Raw genomic sequence first — 19379 nt, 5'->3', positions numbered from 1 at the left:
CCTGCCTCACCTCTGTCTCCTGGTCCCCATTCCTCTCCTGCCTTTGAATCTGGACTGCTTATTGCCCCAGCCTCTTCCTGCTCACTAAGCCCCATTACCTCTTCAGCTTTCAGCGCTTCTTCCTCCCAGTCTTCTCCCTCTGACCACTCATCATTGTCCCACCACCAATCCCCTGGCTCTGAGCTTTCTCCCCCTGGGAGAAACCCTTGGGGGGTTTCCAAGTTGGTGCCTCCCTCCATTCCTCTGCATCCAGCCAGTCCATCACAAACAAACAAACAAACAAAAAAAAACCCAAACAAACAGGCTAAGCTCTCACCTGGCCTTACCAGCATGCTGGAAAAGAAATGAAAACAATTATATATATATATATATATATATATATATATATGCTTTCGTAGATTTTCACGGGTACAGGAATGCAGGTTTTGGTGTCCTCGGGTGTCTTCCCGTGTAAAAGTTGGGGTGTCTAGGCGACGTTTCGACGAGGTCTCACTCGTCATCTTCAGGCTGGTGCTTTCGGCTTCTTGTTACTGGAACAGAGCGGGATCTCAATGTTTGAGTTCCTATAAATACTGTAGAGGGGGTGTGGTGTCTAGCCTCCAATGTTCTGGGCAGAGAGGAAGTTCCCAGGCTAGTGTGCCTTTTCTTCTTTTGTTCCTTAATTACTTGAGAGATACCTTGAGTGATTTCTTGAGTGATATCCTGAGTACCACTTAGGTGGGTCATTAGGTGTGGATTAGTTGCTAAAGTCTTTGTGTCTTGACCTCTTGAACTTTGTGAAGAGTTTTCCTGAGAAGATGGCTGTATTGCACTTAGTTGTGCTTTGGCTTGGCTTCGTGTATAGGGGCGAGCTGTGGTTTTGTGGCTTGTGTCAGCCAGATCTGTGTAGGGATTGCAGGGGGGTGCAGCATCCGGAGGTGCCACCATGGATTGGCTACTGGATGGTGTCAGTAATTCATCTGTGGAGAGGGTCTGGGTTTGGGTCTGGTGTGGTTGATTGGCCATCGAGATAGAGAAACACCCTCACAACATGAACAAGCGTGACGACACATCCCGCTTGCCAGACATCTGGAAATTAGCCCTCCCCACAAAAACTGACACCAGATCCAGAGGCACACAGAACGCCAACACCAATCAACCACACCAGACCCAAACCCAGACCCTCTCCACAGATGAATTACTGACACCATCCAGTAGCCAATCCATGGTGGCACCTCCGGATGCTGCACCCCCCTGCAATCCCTACACAGATCTGGCTGACACAAGCCACAAAACCACAGCTCGCCCCTATACACGAAGCCAAGCCAAAGCACAACTAAGTGCAATACAGCCATCTTCTCAGGAAAACTCTTCACAAAGTTCAAGAGGTCAAGACACAAAGACTTTAGCAACTAATCCACACCTAATGACCCACCTAAGTGGTACTCAGGATATCACTCAAGAAATCACTCAAGGTATCTCTCAAGTAATTAAGGAACAAAAGAAGAAAAGGCACACTAGCCTGGGAACTTCCTCTCTGCCCAGAACATTGGAGGCTAGACACCACACCCCCTCTACAGTATTTATAGGAACTCAAACATTGAGATCCCGCTCTGTTCCAGTAACAAGAAGCCGAAAGCACCAGCCTGAAGATGACGAGTGAGACCTCGTCGAAACGTCGCCTAGACACCCCAACTTTTACACGGGAAGACACCCGAGGACACCAAAACCTATATATATATATATATATATATATATATATATATATATATATGTTGTTGTTTAGTCGTTTAGTCGTGTCCGACTCTTCGTGACCCCATGGACCAGAGAACGCCAGGCACCTCTGTCCTCCACTGCCTCCCGCAGTTTGGTCAAACTCATGCTGGTAACCTCGAAAACACTATCCAACCATCTCGTCCTCTGCCGTCCCCTTCTCCTTGTGCCCTCCATCTTTCCCAGCATCAGGGTCTTCTCCAGGGAGTCTTCTCTTCTCATGAGGTGGCCAAAGTACTGGAGCCTCAGCTTCACAATCTGTCCTTCCAGTGAGCACTCAGGGTTGATTTCCTTCAGTATGGAGAGGTTTGATCTTCTTGCAGTCCATGGGACTCTCAAGAGTCTCCTCCAGCACCATAATTCAAAAGCATCAATTCTTCAGCGATCAGCCTTCTTTATGGTCCAGCTCTCACTTCCATACATCACTACTGGGAAAACCATAGCTTTAACTATACGAACCTTTGTTGGCAAGGTGATGTCTCTACTTCTCAAGATGCTGTCTAGGCCTGTCATTGCCCTTCTCCCAAGAAGCAGGCGTCTTTTAATTTCGTGGCTGCTGTCACCATCTGCAGTGATCATTGAGCCCAAGAAAGTAAAATCTCTCACTACCTCCATTCCTTCCCCTTCTATTTGCCAGGAGGTGATGGGACCAGTGGCCATGATCTTCGTTTTTTTGATGTTGAGCTTCAGACCATATTTTGCGCTCTCCTCTTTCACCCTCATTAAAATGTTCTTTAATTCCTCCTCACTTTCTGCCATCAAGGTTGTGTCATCTGCATATCTGAGGTTGTTGATATTTCTTCCGGCAATCTTAATTCCGGCTAGGGATTCATCCAGCCCAGCCTTTCGCATGATGAATTCTGCATATAAGTTAAATAAGCAGGGAGACAAAATACAGCCTTGTCGTACTCCTTTCCCAATTTTGAACCAATCAGTTGTTCCATATCCAGTTCTAACTGTAGCTTCTTGTCCCACATAGAGATTTCTCAGGAGACAGATGAGGTGATCTGGCACTCCCATTTCTTTAAGAACTTGCCATAGTTTGCTGTGGTCGACACAGTCAAAGGCTTTTGCATAGTCAATGAAGCAGAAGTAGATGTCTTTCTGGAACTCTCTAGCTTTCTCCATAATCCAGCGCATGTTTGCAATTTGGTCTCTGGTTCCTCTGCCTCTTCTAAATCCAGCTTGCACTTCTGGGAGTTCTCGGTCCACATACTGCTTGAGCCTTCCTTGTAGAATTTTAAGCATAACCTTACTGGCGTGTGAAATGAGTGCAATTGTGCGGTAGTTGGAGCATTCTTTGGCACTGCCCTTCTTTGGGATTGGGATGTAGACTGATCTTCTCCAATCTTCTGGCCACTCCTGAGTTTTCCAAACTTGTTGGCATATTGAGTGTAGCACCTTAACAGCATCATCTTTTAAAATTTTAAATAGTTCAGCTGGAATACCATCACTTCCACTGGCCTTGTTATTTGCAGTGCTTTCTAAGGCCCATTTGACTTCACTCTCCAGGATGTCTGGCTCAAGGTCAGCAACCACACTACCTGGGGTGTACGAGACATCCATATCTTTCTGGTATAATTCCTCTGTGTATTCTTGCCACCTCTTCTTGATGTCTTCTGCTTCTGTTAGGTCCTTTCCACTTTTGTCCTTTATTATGGAAATCTTTGTACGAAATGTTCCTTTCATATCTCCAATTTTCTTGAACAGATCTCTGGTTCTTCCCATTCTATTGCTTTCCTCTATTTCTTTGCATTGCTCGTTTAAGAAGGTCTTCTTGTCTCTCCTTGCTATTCTTTGGAAATCTGCATTCAATTTCCTGTATCTTTCACCATCTCCCTCACATTTTGCTTGCCTTCTCTCCCCCGCTATTTGTAAGGCCTCATTGGACAGCCACTTTGCTTTCTTGCATTTCCTTTTCATTGGGATGGTTTTCGTTGCTGCCTCCTGTATAATGTTACGAGCCTCCATCCATAGTTCTTCAGGCATTCTGTCCACCAAATCTAAATCCTTAAACCTGTTCCTCACTTCCACTGTGTATTCATAAGGGATTTGACTTAGATTGTATCTTACCGGCCCAGTGGTTTTTCCTACTTTCTTCATTTTAAGCTTGAATTTTGCTATAAGAAGCTGATGATCTGAGCCACAGTCAGCTCCAGGTCTTGTTTTTGCTGACTGTATAGAGCTTCTCCATCTTTGGCTGCAGAGAATATAATCAATCTGATTTCGATGCTGCCCATCTGGTGATGTCCATGTGTAGAGTCGTCTCTTGTGTTGTTGGAAAAGCGTGTTTGTGATGACCAGCTTGTTCTCTTGACAGAACTCTATTAGCCTTTGCCCTGCTTCGTTTTGATCTCCAAGGCCAAACTTGCCAGTTGTTCCTTTTATCTCTTGACTCCCTACTTTAGCATTCCAATCCCCTATAATGAGAAGAACATCCTTCTTTGGTGTCACTTCTATAAGGTCTTGTAAGTCTTCATAGAATTGGTCAATTTCAGTTTCTTCAGCACAAGTAGTTGGTGCATAAACTTGGATTACTGTAATGTTAAAAGGTCTGCCTTGGATTCGTATCGAGATCATTCTATCATTTTTGAGATTGCATCCCAGTACAGCTTTCACCACTCTTTTGTTGACTATGAGGGCCACTCCATTTCTTTTACGGGTTTCTTGCCCACAGTAGTAGATATGATGGTCATCCGAACTGAATTCACCCATTCCCGTCCATTTTAGTTCACTGATGCCCAGGATGTCAATATTTATTCTTGCCATCTCACTTTTGACCACATCCAACTTACCCAGGTTCATGGTTCTTACATTCCAGGTTCCTATGCAATATTTTTCTTTACAGCATTGGACTTTCCTTTCGCTTCCAGGCATATCCGCAACTGAGCGTCCTTTCGGCTTTGGCCCAGCCGCTTCATCAGCTCTGGATCTACTTGTACTTGCCCTCCGCTCTTCCCCAGTAGCATGTTGGACGCCTTCCGACCTGAGGGGCTCATCTTCCAGCGTCATATCTTTTATATGCCTGTTGTCTTTGTCCATGGAGTTTTCTTGGCAGGGATACTGGAGTGGCTTGCCAGTTCCTGCTCCAGGTGGATCACGTTTGGTCAAAACTCTCCACTATGACCTGTTCATCTTGGGTGCCCTGCTCGGCATAGTTCATAGCTTCTCTGAGTTCTTCAAGCCCCTTTGCCACGGCAAGGCAGTGATCCATGAAGGGGATATATATATATATATATATATATATATATATATATATATATTCAGATTGCTGTCCAATATATATAGTCTAGAATTTTTGAATGTGGTTTGCTTGTACAGTTTTCTGTTTTTGTGCAAATCTGAGGGATCAAAAACAACCACCACCCCTCTATTTAAGAGCACACCACACCGTAAATAGTTACAAGTACATCCAAAAAAGAAATGAAAGTGTTGTGGGAGTGGTAGGCATGGAAAAGGGAGCAGCAGAAAATGACAATTGATCCATCCACCCAAAAACACTGAAGCAAATCATCTGCGATCCTGAGTGGAACAGTCTGGAGCATGATTTTCCCCAATTTATCTGATTATCCTCATATTGGGTAAACTTGAATTTACAGCAGGAAAACATCAAGGTTGGTGTGGTTTGAGGGTAACATCATGTCGCCTACACAAATTAAATGGAAATTCAAACACACAGTAAATTGTGGTGCAGGCAAGCCCTTTAATGTTCTTGCTGCAACAGCAAACCCTCTGTAAATTATCAGAATAATGTCAATGTACATCTGCATATACTGTCTTGTTTGGCTCCAATTTGTGCCATGCTCTAATTAGATGGTAATTAGATTTTAAATGCATAAAACCTGTCTTTTATTTTGAACATTGATTTCTGAGTGCAGATGAATACATCAAGGAAGACAATTTATGTGCAGACTCAAATATCCAGGACTGCCTAGAAGTAAAGGCTAGAATTTATTGGGCTGAGAGTGGGTTTGGTTGGTAGGCAGAGTTATAAAAATATATTTTGAGAAATGAGAAAATTGCAGCATTCAAGAAGCTAGTGGGAATCAAATGGATCTGCTAACTGAGCTCAGACAATTATCCTGGTGAGGATTATCTTAATCTACAGAATAGCCTCTCCTGGAGCTAGGGACCAGATCCCAGAACTTGCAATGATTTGGGAGCTTCTGGTCCACAGTAACGTAAGTTGAACATTATTCATCTTGCAGTGTTCATAACGCTTGACCTTCAGAGGCTGAGATGTTTGCTTCTTTCCCCTGGTGCTTTCCTTACCTTGAAGAGAAGGTCTTTTGAATTTCATATGCTTGACTGAAAACAGAACCCATAGCTTCTGCTTTCAGGAATTCTAAGAGAATGTGGTATGCTTTCTTATGTCCGTCCCCCCAATCTCAAACCTGGGGACTAGACTCTCCCGCAATCATAGATGCATCAAAACAACAACAAAATAGTGATGCTTCTCTGCTCCTGTCCCCCAAAGTGAAAAATGTCACCCACTGCCTGAAATGGTGGTTGGTCTTACAATGACTCCAAACTTCACCCTCATCACCGACCACAGTTAATCACAAACCAGGTGGCCCTGATGATAATAGGATAGGGGGACTGTAAGTGTTAAGACGTTTTCCCTGCCCATATCTTTTTGCTGCCTCGGCACCTCTGTCTGCTACAAAAATTACAACAGAGAAGCCGAATCAAGGCCTTTTGAAGAAGTCTTAGCAAACCTATGGAGAGATGACAGGGGTTCACAAGCACTTCCTGCAGGAGGGTGTTCCACAATGTTGGGGGTTTAACTAAAAAGGCCCTGCTGCTTGCAGAGGCAAATGTGGCTTCTGTGCATAGTGGAATCAGAAGCATTGTTTTTTGTCTGTAGGACTTACCGCGCAATCCGATTACTCAAAAGCAAGTCCCCCTGTGTTCTACAGGGCTTGCTCCTTATAAGTTCAGGAATGCAGTCGTCATTCTGGGGAAGTTTGTGTGGGAGGAGGCAGCTAGTGATGTTCTCCCTGATATCTGGATCCTCGTCCAAGGCTGTTAATGTCTCAAGTGTCAAAAACAGCGCCTGGAACTGAGCCCAGAAACGAATGAATAGCTGGTGCAGCTGCTTTAAAATAAAAGAGGTGGTACAACTGGGACCTCCCATGAATTGTGGAGTGTTTCAGTTCAGTATGTCAGCCAGCCAGCCAGCCACCCCCCTTCCAAGGAGCTCCATTCCACTCTCCCACACCCTGCTATGGCCCAAGAGACATTCTTTGTCCACCACTGACCATGTTCCAGTGGCGTAGCGTGGGGGGTGCAGGGGGGGCGGCCGCACCGGGCGCAACATCTGGGGGTTAGGGTTAGGGGGCGCAAATCCATGGGTTAGGGGGCGCAAATTACTTGCCTTGCCCCGGGTGCTGACAACCCACGCTATGCCACTGCCATGTTCAGTCCTCACTATTTGTTGGAGGCGGGTTGCTCCTTTGGTCGTTTTTCCTAAAGATTTTTTGTACCTCTGTAATCATTTGGGGTTTACACCCTTTGGCTATGGTCCTGTTGGCACTCAGTAGCTGAGCTTTGCATGAGAGGGAGAGATGACTACACTGACTCAAGCCTGTCAACAGGCAAGCAGCAACATTTTGTGCTAGCTGGAGTTTCTGTTTACAAAGGCAGGCTCACATATTTAGATAATCAGGCGGAGGAAAAAACCACAATAATAAGGAACGTCCTCTCTGCTCAAGCAAGCAAGAGAACCTTCTAGGCTCCAGGGCTGTTGCTAGGCCCTTAAAAGACTTGAGGCACAAGCCTGTGATTAAAATCTGCATGAAATCTGCATATGCTAATTTGCATGTCTACATGTAAATTAGGTCAGCTTCCAGAGAGCACCCAATGTAAGCAAGGTCAAATAATTTTTAAAGCTTAAAAAGTGGGGTGAGCCCGGTATGGCTCTCCTTTATCACACACACAGCCCAACAAGACAATGACAAAAATCCACCAACAGCATATAAATCAATATGGCTAACCTGATCCAAAACACACACACACACCCCACTCACACATGAAAACAAAGACCACCACAGCCAACCACAAATGAACAACCACACTCTAGGCCAACCCCAACCTCTCTCACTGCCAAAGGAATACAAGTGAACAGCAAAGAACCTACACAAGCAACACTGACACAAAACCTCACATATATTAAGTAAAATAGAAACATCGTTACCCGACCCCCCCATCCTCCCCCCACCTCTTTCCCCCTTTTCTTCTAATGTCTCAACAAATGAAACTGATTTGTAAAAAATGTTACATGGGGGGAAAAACCGAGAGAGAGAGATTGCACATACTTTTGTAAATCAAGAAAATATTTAATAAAAATACATTTTTTAAAAAGTAGGGTGAGGATGGGGTAGGAGATCTGTGGAATGGTGCAAAAGACCCAGGGCTCCACCCACCCTCCGATGAAGGGCCACCCGTTTAAGAATGCTCCTGTGTGGTTTCTTCTGAGGTTGCTTTCCCCACAAAGGCAGCTAAGCCTCGCAAAAGTCACATCTAAGATACTTAGTGGTGGGTAATGGGCCAAGCTATGCTTTTGGGGGCCTGCCACATTCTGTCTTGCGATGTGCACTTCAGTCTGATGAGCTGAACCCCCTCCATGACCAGGAGAAGCATCTCCAAATGGATCTGGCAATTGTTCCAGGATAGGTTAGGACATGATCCCTTAGGCTAGTGGGAGGGAAGGAGGCGTGGGTGGCCTGTCCCATCTCACCACCTGAGGCAAAATGAGATGGTGCCTCCTGATTTTGCGGGACTCTTGAAGCTACCACAGCTGCTACTCTTCGCTTCTCCAGCGATGGTGGGAGGTTGCTCCCATGGAGGTGCCCCTTGGATTCTACCACCTGAGGCAGCAGCCTCAGTCTGTCTCATGGACAGGCTGATCCTGGGAGGAGGAGCCTGAGGGTCTTGACAGGTGGGAACAGGGGGCTATCTGCATCCTTCAAGCCTGACAAGTCAAAACTGGGGTGGCAAAATGCTCCCTAAAAGCCAGCATCCAATATTTTAGAGCCAATCCTTCTGTGCAGAACAAACAATAAACCAGCACTGATGTTTCTGGTGGTGCCTGTGACTTTTCACTCTGAATTATCATCCAAGGTGTTTTGTTCTTATTTCTTCCTTGTGGCACTAAAAAAAGGTAAAAAGGTAAAGGACCCCTGGACGGTTAAGTCTAGTGAAAGGCAACTATGGGGTTGTGGCACTCATCTCGCTTTCAGGCTGAGGGAACCGGCGTTTGTCCACAGACAGCTTTCCAGGTCATGTGGCCAGCATGACTAAACCGCTTCTGGTGCAATGGAACACGGTGACGGAAATCAGAGTGCATGGAAACGTGGTTTACCTTCCTGCCACAGTGGTACCTCTTTATCTACTTGCATTGGCGTGCTTTCGAATTGCCAGGTTGGCAGGAGCTGCGACAGAGCAACAGGAGCTCACTCCGCTGCAGGGATTCGAACCACCAACCTTCCAATCAGCAAGCCCAAGAGGCTCAGTGGTTTAGACCACAGCACCACCCACACCTTATTGCAAACCACTGCTCCTCCTTTTCTTTATGGCATTTGCACTGGTGGTTGGGGTGTCGTGCTTTCCCCCACCCCACTGCTCCTGCAGCCAGGCTTGACCGCAAGCCAAGGGGTCTCTTTCTCTCTCACTCCACCTGCCAGGAATGCATTCATGTGGCGGGAAGCACTTGTCAGGCACAGTGCAGGCCGGGTTCAGAATCTCTGGAGCAGAAGACTGAAAAAACCTCCCTCACACTAGAAGCCTGATTGATGTTGAAGCAAAGTGACATCCCTGCCTGTGTTCACACATGCACCCCCCTTTCCCCCTTGAGGCAGCTGAGCTGTGCAGGCAAGACTCAAGGGCAGTACCATGATTTTAACCAGGTTTGATCTTTGGTAGATGCCTCCAGGCCCCTTAACAAGAACAGGAAGCTGTGATGTTAGCAGGGGCTGGGTGGCTTCGGGAAGACGATGGGCAACATTGACATTCTCTCCTTTGCTGAGCTGCAGAGATGAATTTCCACTCTTCTTAGGGTGCAGAAAATGCAGGGTTTGGGCTCTGCCTGTTTTGAGGAAAAGGGCGCAATGTGCTTGAGGCAGAGAAACCAACTAAAGGGGTTGGTTTGGGGGAGATCTGTGACCGATGAACTGCCAAGAGTCTGTCTGTTCCTTGGGGATGGGTGTTGGAGTTTGTATTTGGGGAAAGCTGGCCCCTTGACACCTGGATGCTTCTTTTTAACCGGGGTTCACATCATCTGTGGATAGAGAGCTGGCCTCCATTTTTGCCTTGCCTTCTTCTACACCCTGAAAAATCAGATAGGAAGGAAAAGTGACGCCTACAGCCAATGAGTCAACAACAAATCCTGAAGTTGGGTGGTCCAGATTGGTTTAGGAGGGAGGAGGGGAGGCAGGCAGGCAAACTGAGAGTGGGGGCGGGGAGTGTATCTGTGTGACTAGGCAGCAGAACTTGCCAAAACCATCATGAAAAGGTACAGACTCAGGTGCAGGATTGGCTTGGCTGCCTCTGCTGTGCACCGGGGATAACTTAAAAGCAAAAGGGAAAGGTGAATGTTTGTGCAGTCCTAAAAGTCCATTTTCTGATGCACGTTTTAAAGAAGACTGAGATGAGATGAATGTCCTCATTTATCTGATAAAATCCCTCCCTTCCGATTAAAATCCAACGCTAGGTATGTTGCCCTCTAGCCTGTTGGGCGGATTTTGTGTGCGGCTGAAATATATGATTATAGCCGAGTAAACACAGAATGAAGAGCCCATTTTCAAAGGATGGAGTCCATGGTGTTCTGACTGAGCTGCCCTGCACTCTCAAAAGGACTGAGGCTGCTATTTACACTCACCTTTATGCTGAGGTCCCTGAATGGGAGCAGGTGCTCACCTTGGACTCAGGTGTGTGCACTTGTGTATGTGCAGTATTGGTATGTAGCAATCATGAATGGTCAAGTGTGGGGGTGGGCAACCTCAGACCTTGTGCAATGCCATAAGACAGACTGAAGGGACTTCCTCAGTTGGGGATTTTGGAGGGTGGCCCCCAGCAGTTCCCCTTTCATCTCCCCATCACCACCACCATTCTGGTCTGTTGCCACATGGCCTACCTGGGCTCCCTTTTTCAGCCTTTTGTGAGGGTGAGGAGCAGTGAAGGATGACACCCCTTCACTAATTACTAGTCCAGATGGCTTCTGGACCAGGGAAAGACGTCATCTTGTTTTGGGGTGGCCCTGTGTGTTCTTCAGTTCCCCACCCACCTTGGCCTCCTCTCTCTTGGTGCGAGTGACCCAGCAGTGCAGCTTTCCAGTGCTGCTCACCAGTAGATGCTTATCAAAGGTCTTTGCTTTACTGCTTTGGTGCATTTTTGCAAACTTTCGCTGAGTTTTTGCTTTGTGGTTGAGCAAGCAGCTGCCTGATTAGCACATGAAACCCATGCTCGGGTACTAAAGCATGCATGGATATATTTGCATATGTAAATTCCCCAAATGTGAAAAGCCTGTGTTAAGTTTTGTATTCCATTAATCTCTTTCTTCGCATGAATGATGGAGCTATTGGCCAGCAAAACAAAAGCATCCCAAATATTTCTCCAGCTGGATTACATGCATCAGTTGCAGGAGGAGGCGGCAGCGGCAGCAGCCATCCTGTTGTCTTTGCTTGCTGTGTGCCAGATCCTGCCATAGTGCTGGGGTGGCATGTGGAGGCTGGCAGCCCTTTCCTTGACATCTGTGGCTGGCACAACAAAGCCGTGGCTGGTGCCCCACCCCAACCCTCTTCTCTACTGCAGGAGGGTCCTTGCATGTGGGAGAGGAAATGGCTTGTGTGGAAGGTTGCCCTTTCTGTAGCACGCTGGGTGCAGGAAGCTGGAAGCAAGTCCCTTGGCATGGGGAACTTTCTGAGACACACCAGCAAGAAGCTTGGTTTTGCTTGGCTGATCATTACTTGAGGGGAAGATTTCCTCAATGACGAGCTTTGCCATGGGGTCCTCTTGGTCAGAGGAAGGCTATCAGTGGCTTCTTGTCATGAGGGTTCTATGCTGTCTCCATCTACTGGCCAGGATCCCACAGTCCCCCTCCATCTCCATCCTGGAGAGGAATCCTGGGAGAGGACTCGTGGATTTCATGGTTAATTTTGAAGAAGAGGAGAGGCCCAGTTCATGCTGAGGACTGCAGCTGAGCAGGCAACACTGAACAGGCAGAGTATCTATCTCACTCTCTGATCTTGCTCAAAGGCCGCTTTATGTCTGGCCATTAGGAGGAGGGAGAAATCACAAAAGAAAACGGCTTGTTGCATGATAGATCTGCTAAATGATGCATTAGTCCCCAGAACGACTGCTGTCCTCAAGGCAGAGACTATTGGATGGACAATTTAGACAGCAGAATAATAGCAGTAGGAACAGAGCACACTTGACTCACTGGGTAGTTCTCATTGTGGCTTGATCTTGGCTCTTACCATTTATTAGGTTACCCAAGGGACTTCCACAGGAAAGTTGGATGTTTTAAGTAAAATCCCTTATCCTTTTCATGGGTGACTGAGACTCTGATTGCACAGGAATCCCTTGGCACACTTGACTAATCTCAGGGATCAAGGATGGCTGGAGAAGTGCTTGTCTTGCCGCAGAAAGGGCTGAGTGGAGCATGAGAACCAGACTCCGGTGGGGAGCCTTCCAGACTGGGCTCTGCTCAGCCTTGAAGCCAAAAACAGCTCCCTGCTCCCCAGGCTGAGAGAAGGTCTCTCCAGGTGCAGCAGCAGAAAGCAGACTCCCAGCAGAACATGCCCATATTGCAGACAGGAGGTCCTTGGGGCTCCTCTTGCTGTGCAGAATGAAACCCCGCTCACCAGCACTGGCAAGGACACCTATGTTATTACCATCCCCGGAGCAGTCTGCTGCTGTTCCTCCCATGCAATACAGCTGGTGGCAAGCTCTGGCTCAGGGACATGTTAACAAAGGGAAGTCCAAGGACAGATTCTAGCCACTTGCCCAGCTCAGTGGCTGCCCTTCAAGGTACAGCAGGCAGACCTAAATCTGGCGTTGCAACATTTGGACAGGTGGCATCCAGCTGGCAGCCCCTGCTGAACTGTTAGGCTTTGCTAGGAGGTGTTTCCACAGCTCTCTCTGCCTCCTTCCCACCCGTTTTACAGCTTCCAGTGGTCACTTGCTGAGATGCTGTGCCTGGGTGCGGAAAAACACACACCCCATACCCGGAAAGGGCTGCCCTGAATCGTTTTATACAATTTAAACACAATTTGTATTTTATCTTTACAATCTTCCATAAATTGTTTTTGTTCTATGTTTCACGTTGATGAAACAAATCACAACAACAGCAAACAAAACAGTAAAGTCATTCTAGAGCAGGGGTCAGCAAACTTTTTCAGCAGGGGGCCAGTCCACTTTCCCTCAGACCTTGTGGGGGGCCAGAGTATATTTTGGAAGGGAAAAAAATGAATGAATTCCTATGCCCCACAATTAACCCAGAGATGCATTTTAAATAAAAGCACACATTCTACTCATGTAAAAACACCAGACAGGCCCCACAAATAACCCAGAGATGCATTTTAAATAAAAGGGCACATTCTACTCATGTAAAAACACGCTGATTCCTGGACTGTCCACGAATCTGAATCCGGCCCCCAGGCCCTAATTTGCCTACCCATGTTCTAGAGGGTCTTTACAATGATAAACTTATTTGCAAAATATAGGGAACCACTTAGTTAAAACAATACTGCATTAATAAATTCATATTTTCCCCCATCTAATTTTAATCATTTTCGGTTAGTTCTATGTTACTTCTAAGACAGCCTTCCCAATATTTCATTATTACACGACGGTATTCAATGTGTACCGAGCGTCCAATAAGATTTCTTACATTGCCATTCTATTGCACAACTTTTATGATTCTATTGCACAACTGTAATATGATATTTTCTGCATTAATATTCTCTGCCAGAGTCCTTGTTCCCATTCGGTGGTTGTTGAGAGGTCTGATCACAGGTGAACCCAGCTGTCTTGTCTAGCATGTCCCAAGGCAACAGCCACCACTGCCACATCCTCTGGTGACAAATGCATCAAATCCTTTCAGGGGCTATCTTTCATGTGCTTGTTTCATGCATCCCTGAGGGCAACTGGTTTGCTCCCCTGTGGCCCTGGCTGTGACCCTCAATGCAAGAGGAGGCTTGGAGAAGGCTTGGGGTGGGGCAGCAGAGTCAGTGGTCAGGCAGAAGGACTCTCTACGCCCCAGGCATCCCAGTGCCAGTTCTCTAGCTGTGGAGGGAGGGAGGTTGCTGGTTGGGCCTTGGATGCTTCACCCATGGCTTTTGAGGCTAAGATCAGTGGCTCTGTCCAGCGCCCAGGAAGAGGTTCATAGGTGGGGACCTGCTTCTTCTTTGCCTGTAGCCCTTTCTGCTCTGGGGTGGAGGATTGGCAAGCCAGGCAGGATGTGTGCTACAGGTCATGAAATGAAGTCCCCTATGGACTCCTTACCTGCCCAGCAAAGGAAGCGCCACATTGCCGAAGAGAAACGTCACACACGGGCTCACGGTGCATTGTGATTATCATTCTTATTTATATATATATATATCCATGCAGCTTAATTACCAAGGTGGATTCTACATGCAAGGCGGCAAGGAGGGAATGCTGTGTAGGCTCAGAGGCACACTGCCTCTCAGTTGCAGACCTGGCATGAAATGCTGACGTGTGTGTGTGTGTGTGTGTGTGTGTGTGTGTGTGTGTGTTAATGTTGTGGCTGGGCAATGTGTTCCAGCTGCATTATATTTTTGTGGTGACATTTGGGGGTAGACCAGAGATTCTTTCACAGCTTTCCTCCCAGCAAAAACAGCAGATGGTGCTTTTGGTATTTTTTGCCAACACCATGACAGAGAGGGAAAGGGGTTGAAGTCCTGGTCCCAACTGTAGCCCTCCTTATCCCTGGTGATAAAAGAACTACAGTCATACTTTGGGAGTTGAATGGAATCTTTTCTGGAAGTCCATTTGACTTCCAAAACATTCGAAAACCAGAGTGCAACTTCTGATTGGTTGTGGAAGCTCTGTTGGACATTCGGGTTCCAAAGAACGTTTGCAAACTGGAACTCTCACTTCCGGGTTTGAGCCTAAATGTCTGAGTACCAAGTGTTTGGGATCCAAGGTATGACTGTATTATTTTTTAAAAAAACAACAACAACCCCACAGAAACGTTAAAAGTAGTTTGGCCCTGAGTAATCTGCAGGATGGAACACAAGGTTTGGCTACCTGAAGGGCACTTGAGAGAACTATACAACCATTGAGTGGCAGCACTCCAAGGTACGAGTTTGCTAGGTGCTTTCTGACCTGTGAAGAAAGACTCCATTGACTGATGGCTCTGGTGCTTCTGTTAACCTCAGCCATAAGTTACCAAGGCAGCAAATGGGGCTCTGTTTGCAGACAGGGACAGCATCTATCCTTCATACAATAAAGGGAAATCCCATATTCAGGACAACTTCCCAGGATCAGCACCAGTGTGAAATTTTGTTGCACAGAGTTGGGCCTGGGTTACAGATGGGGGAGAAATAGATCCAGAACCTCATAGGTAAATCTCCCTTCCCATTGGTGCACTAGCTGTGACCCTATCTAGAACTGTTGGGCTTTGTCACCTTTATTCATGCATTAGTGACTTCCAGCCTAAAGGTAAAGGTAAAGGTACCCCTGCCCGTACGGGCCAGTCTTGACAGACTCTAGGGTTGTGCGCTCATCTCACTCTAGAGGCCGGGAGCCAGCGCTTTCCGCAGACACTTCCGGGTCACGTGGCCAGCGTGACAAGCTGCATCTGGCGAGCCAGCACAGCACACGGAACGGCATTTACCTTCCTGCTAGTAAGCGGTCCCTATTTATCTACTTGCACCCGGGGGTGCTTTCGAACTGCTAGGTTGGCAGGCGCTGGGACCGAGCGACGGGAGCGCACCCCGCCGTGGGGATTCGAACCGCCGACCTTTCGATCGGCAAGTCCTGGCGCTGAGGCTTTTACCCACAGCGCCACCCGCGTCCCAGACTTCCAGCCTAGATTGCTGCAATACACTTTATCTGAGGCTGTCTTTTGAATATGGTTCAGAAACCAAAACTGGTACAGGATGCAGGTTGGGTGGGACATATGATGGGACATATGGGACATATGATGCCTATATTGCACCAGTTATACAGGCCACCAGTATGTTTCCTGTTGGATGGATTGAAGAGGGTAGGAGAGGATATTTAATTGCTTATTTATCATCCTGCTTTTCACTTCTGCAAATACTTATTTCAGCAGAGTAAAAAATCACCGTCCATGTGCAGCTTATCTTTAGAAGCTTCGGAGGCAAGGTTGTGCAACCTTCTAAAAAGAATTGTTATGTTATCCCTGGGGTGCTTTGGCAGATTTGGACCACCTCCCATCTGAGGTCCCTCTTCACAAAGAAATCGCTTTCAGGCCTGTTTTAGGCAAAGAAGAAAATATAAAGTTTACTCAAGCCAAAAGACGTGCCAGATAGATACAGTGATGAAAATCAGGCAGGCAATTAATAATAATTAAAAGTTACAAGAGCACATTGTTCAGCTCAAAAATGGTGTGTGTTCTTTGGAGAGAGCTTGCTGGCAACCTATCCCATTGTAGGTAAGAAGAAGATTGTGTGCAGTGAGAGGAAGAAGAATATTAAGTTTTCTATTGTTCCCCTCCCACCACAAAGAGGTTATGTGACATCATACCCCCCCCCCCCCGTTTGTGACTCTCTAGCAATTACACAGTTGTGGTCTTGGCTGCACATTTCCCCACATTCCCAGCCCGTTTCAAGACATTTGAAGCCCTAAATGTTTGGGTTCAGATGGTTTTAGGGACTGCTCCCACCAATGTAATGCAGCCTGTACTTTTAAGATCTGTTTTGGACGACCTGTTGAGATGCTCACCTATGAACCCAATTAGATTGGCAGACACACAGAATGGAGTCCTTTCGGCAATGCCTCCCCCACCAAATTATGGATTGTCAGCCTGTGACAAAGCAAGCCTATTTGCTTGTTGGTTTTATACAGGCTTTAAAAGCTCACTTATTATGCTGCTGTTCTGCTACTCTGTCTATTTTAAGTGATATTTTAAGAGTTTGGCTTTAAAGGGCTTTGAGCCACCGACCTTCAAGCCCACTTGGAGGGTGACATGTGCTGCTTCTGGGTAGTGAGTGGGCAGCTGCTCTGGAAAAGATGGGAGGCAACTGCCAAGGGAATTTGGTAGAGATCTTCCCACTGTGGGGGATGTCACAGGATTCCTTGTCCAACACAAAATGGGCCCAATGAGTTGCAACAGGGTTGTGTGGGAATGTTGTGGGTAACAGGAGAGGATACATTGATTAATATAATCCTAACCTGCGCTGGCAAATTTCTTTATACAGCAGAGTGCATTCTCTCTTTACACAGCAAGAAGCTGGTTGCAGACTCATGTGAGTCTCTTAAGACAATAAGCAATTCAATCTGGCTTGCCCAGATTGGATATGTTCCTGGTAAGATCCCTTGAATCCCTCCTAAAAGAATAAAGACACAACAGTCTTATTCATAAGAAGTTTTACTCATGATCAGGCAGAGCACAGTGTGATCCCTGAAGGCAGGCTTTGGGCTTAAAGTTACAAATATGTACAAACAGGTTTACCCCATATGGGAGATAACCAAGATCTGCTGACTGACAGCCAGCCGTACAGTCCAGGTGAATCAGGCAGGATGAAAAAGAAGGGAGGTGGCTACGTGACTTGGTCTTTTACTAGGGCTGGAAAGGTTCAGTGGTGGAGGAACATGCTGCAGCCCCCGGAGCGGAGAACAGGCGGGGGCGTGGCTGGCGTGTGTCCTGGGGCGTGGTGTGTCACCTAGGGGGCGTGGCACGCATCCCAGGGTTGTGCATCCTGGAGGGCCGGCCGCAACGGCACCCTTTCCCCAATGGTACCCAATGGAAAGGTCACGCCCACCTACTAGTCACATGCAAAAGGAAGGATGCTCCAGCCAGGTGTCACAGGAAGTTCAACTGGCTGGACCAACATTCCAACGCGTGTTCACTCTAGGCAAACAGGAAATGTTGTACTTGACTGCTCCAAAGGATTACATCCCAAAGGTTGGAGGGTGGGCTGACTTGCTGCAGTGCTAACTGTCCTGTTGCCACACATCTCCCATTGGCTCTTCCTTGGTCTGACCACCTGCTCCCCCTTTCTGCTTTCTCTCTTCCTCCTCAGCAGCCATGGAAACGGGGCTGATTTTTCTCTGCTCTCTGCTGGTTCCAGTGATGCTGGTGGATGGTAGGTAGCAGTCTTGGATGGGTGGGGAGAACGGGTCTCATGAAAACAGCTGCCCCAACCCACTGCTCTCTGCCTGAGGTTGCTGCCAGTGCCATCCCTGGAGAGTGAGGGGCCACCTGATGAAGAGACTCTTCAAGAGAACAGAGCAAGGCACTCGGGAGAGGTCTTTGCTTCTTGAGCCTTTAGGAGCACACACAGGTTCATTCTGCCATTGTTTCTCTGTGTGATGAAAGCGTTGAGGTGAAGCATTATCTCCTCGGGTGACTTGGGTATTTGTACTATTGAATTAATTTTTGTGGGTATGTAATCAGGCTTTCAAAGCTAAAACACCTGCAAAGCATTCACTTACAGAAATAAATCCTCTTGATATCTCTCCCGCTCCATTGGCTACTCCCTAAGCCCCAGGTAGCAAATGCCCCAGTTTCTCAGCCCAGAAACATGCACACACAAACACATATTGGGGGAAATGGATTCTCATGTATTTTGCTGTGGACGGATTCATGGGGCTCTTCTGTTTTTTATTTCCAGTGACTGATCAAGAGAAGGAAAAAGACCCCTTTAACTATGGTGAGCATCTTTAAGCACCCTTTCCTGTGCGGTGTGTTTCTGGGCATTGCGGCCTGTTTGCAAACACAGAAGTGGGTGGCATCTTCCTTTTCTCTCTCCCTCCAGACTACCAGACCCTTCGGATCGGTGGCTTGGTTTTCGCTGTGGTCTTCTTCACTGTGGGGATCCTCCTTATACTGAGTGAGTCTGCAAATTTCTCTGCGGCCCTCCCGTTTGGTAGAGTGAGGCAGCCTCCTCAGGCGGCAGAGTGAAAGGCGTCATAAAAAGGCAACAAGCTGCCAGCTTATTAATGGGCTATTGCTGCATATTGTGTAATCTCAAGGAGGGGAAGGCAGACCTCTGGGATTTTCTGCCTCTGGTGCCAAAATAATTTGGTCACCCTTGGCTGCTGTGTGATTTGGCTTGTGGGCGCCAAATCTACTGCACCTCAAGCAGCAAAATGGCTTGGCCTGAACAGCGCCGCCTAAATTTGCTGCGAGGGACAGGGCTGCTCTGAATATGAAGTTGCTGTCAGTCTAAAACACTGGCCCGAAGCCCAAGATGTGTGGTGACATATGTGGAGGACACTGAGGCCCTGCCTGGGTGGCACCTCTTCCCTCCCCCCTCCTCACATGCAGTACCTTCAGTTCCTCTACTACAGCCTAAATGAAACCTGCCTACTCAGGAGGCAGCTTCAGAGTCTCCCATCCCAGCTGTGGCTCTCTTCTTCTCCCTCTTCTCTGTTGGGTAACGAGAATGGGAGAGGAGTGGTTTGGTTCCTGCTCT

At 47.3% G+C, this 19379-nt stretch overlaps 1 protein-coding gene across 3 annotated transcripts in view; it reads left to right on the top strand.

The window, feature by feature from the left end:
• FXYD6 (FXYD domain containing ion transport regulator 6) overlaps positions 1-19379 on the top strand; it is a 31010-nt gene that overhangs the window by 6759 nt on the left and 4872 nt on the right. For 2 of the 3 annotated variants that reach the window (XM_083713876.1, XM_083713874.1), the window contains exons 2-4: positions 17988-18047; positions 18576-18614; positions 18720-18794. In XM_083713876.1, coding sequence (XP_083570002.1) covers positions 17990-18047; positions 18576-18614; positions 18720-18794 — 172 coding nt within the window. In that variant the 5' untranslated portion in view covers positions 17988-17989. Of the gene's footprint in view, positions 1-17984; positions 18048-18575; positions 18615-18719; positions 18795-19379 lie in introns of all 3 variants that reach the window. The other variant, XM_083713875.1, reaches the window with a different exon arrangement.

The sequence above is a fragment of the Podarcis gaigeae genome (genome assembly GCF_964106915.1).
Source record: "Podarcis gaigeae genome assembly, chromosome: 15".
Taxonomy (NCBI): Eukaryota; Metazoa; Chordata; class Lepidosauria; order Squamata; family Lacertidae; genus Podarcis; species Podarcis gaigeae.
This window is presented reverse-complemented; position numbering and strand designations above follow the sequence as displayed.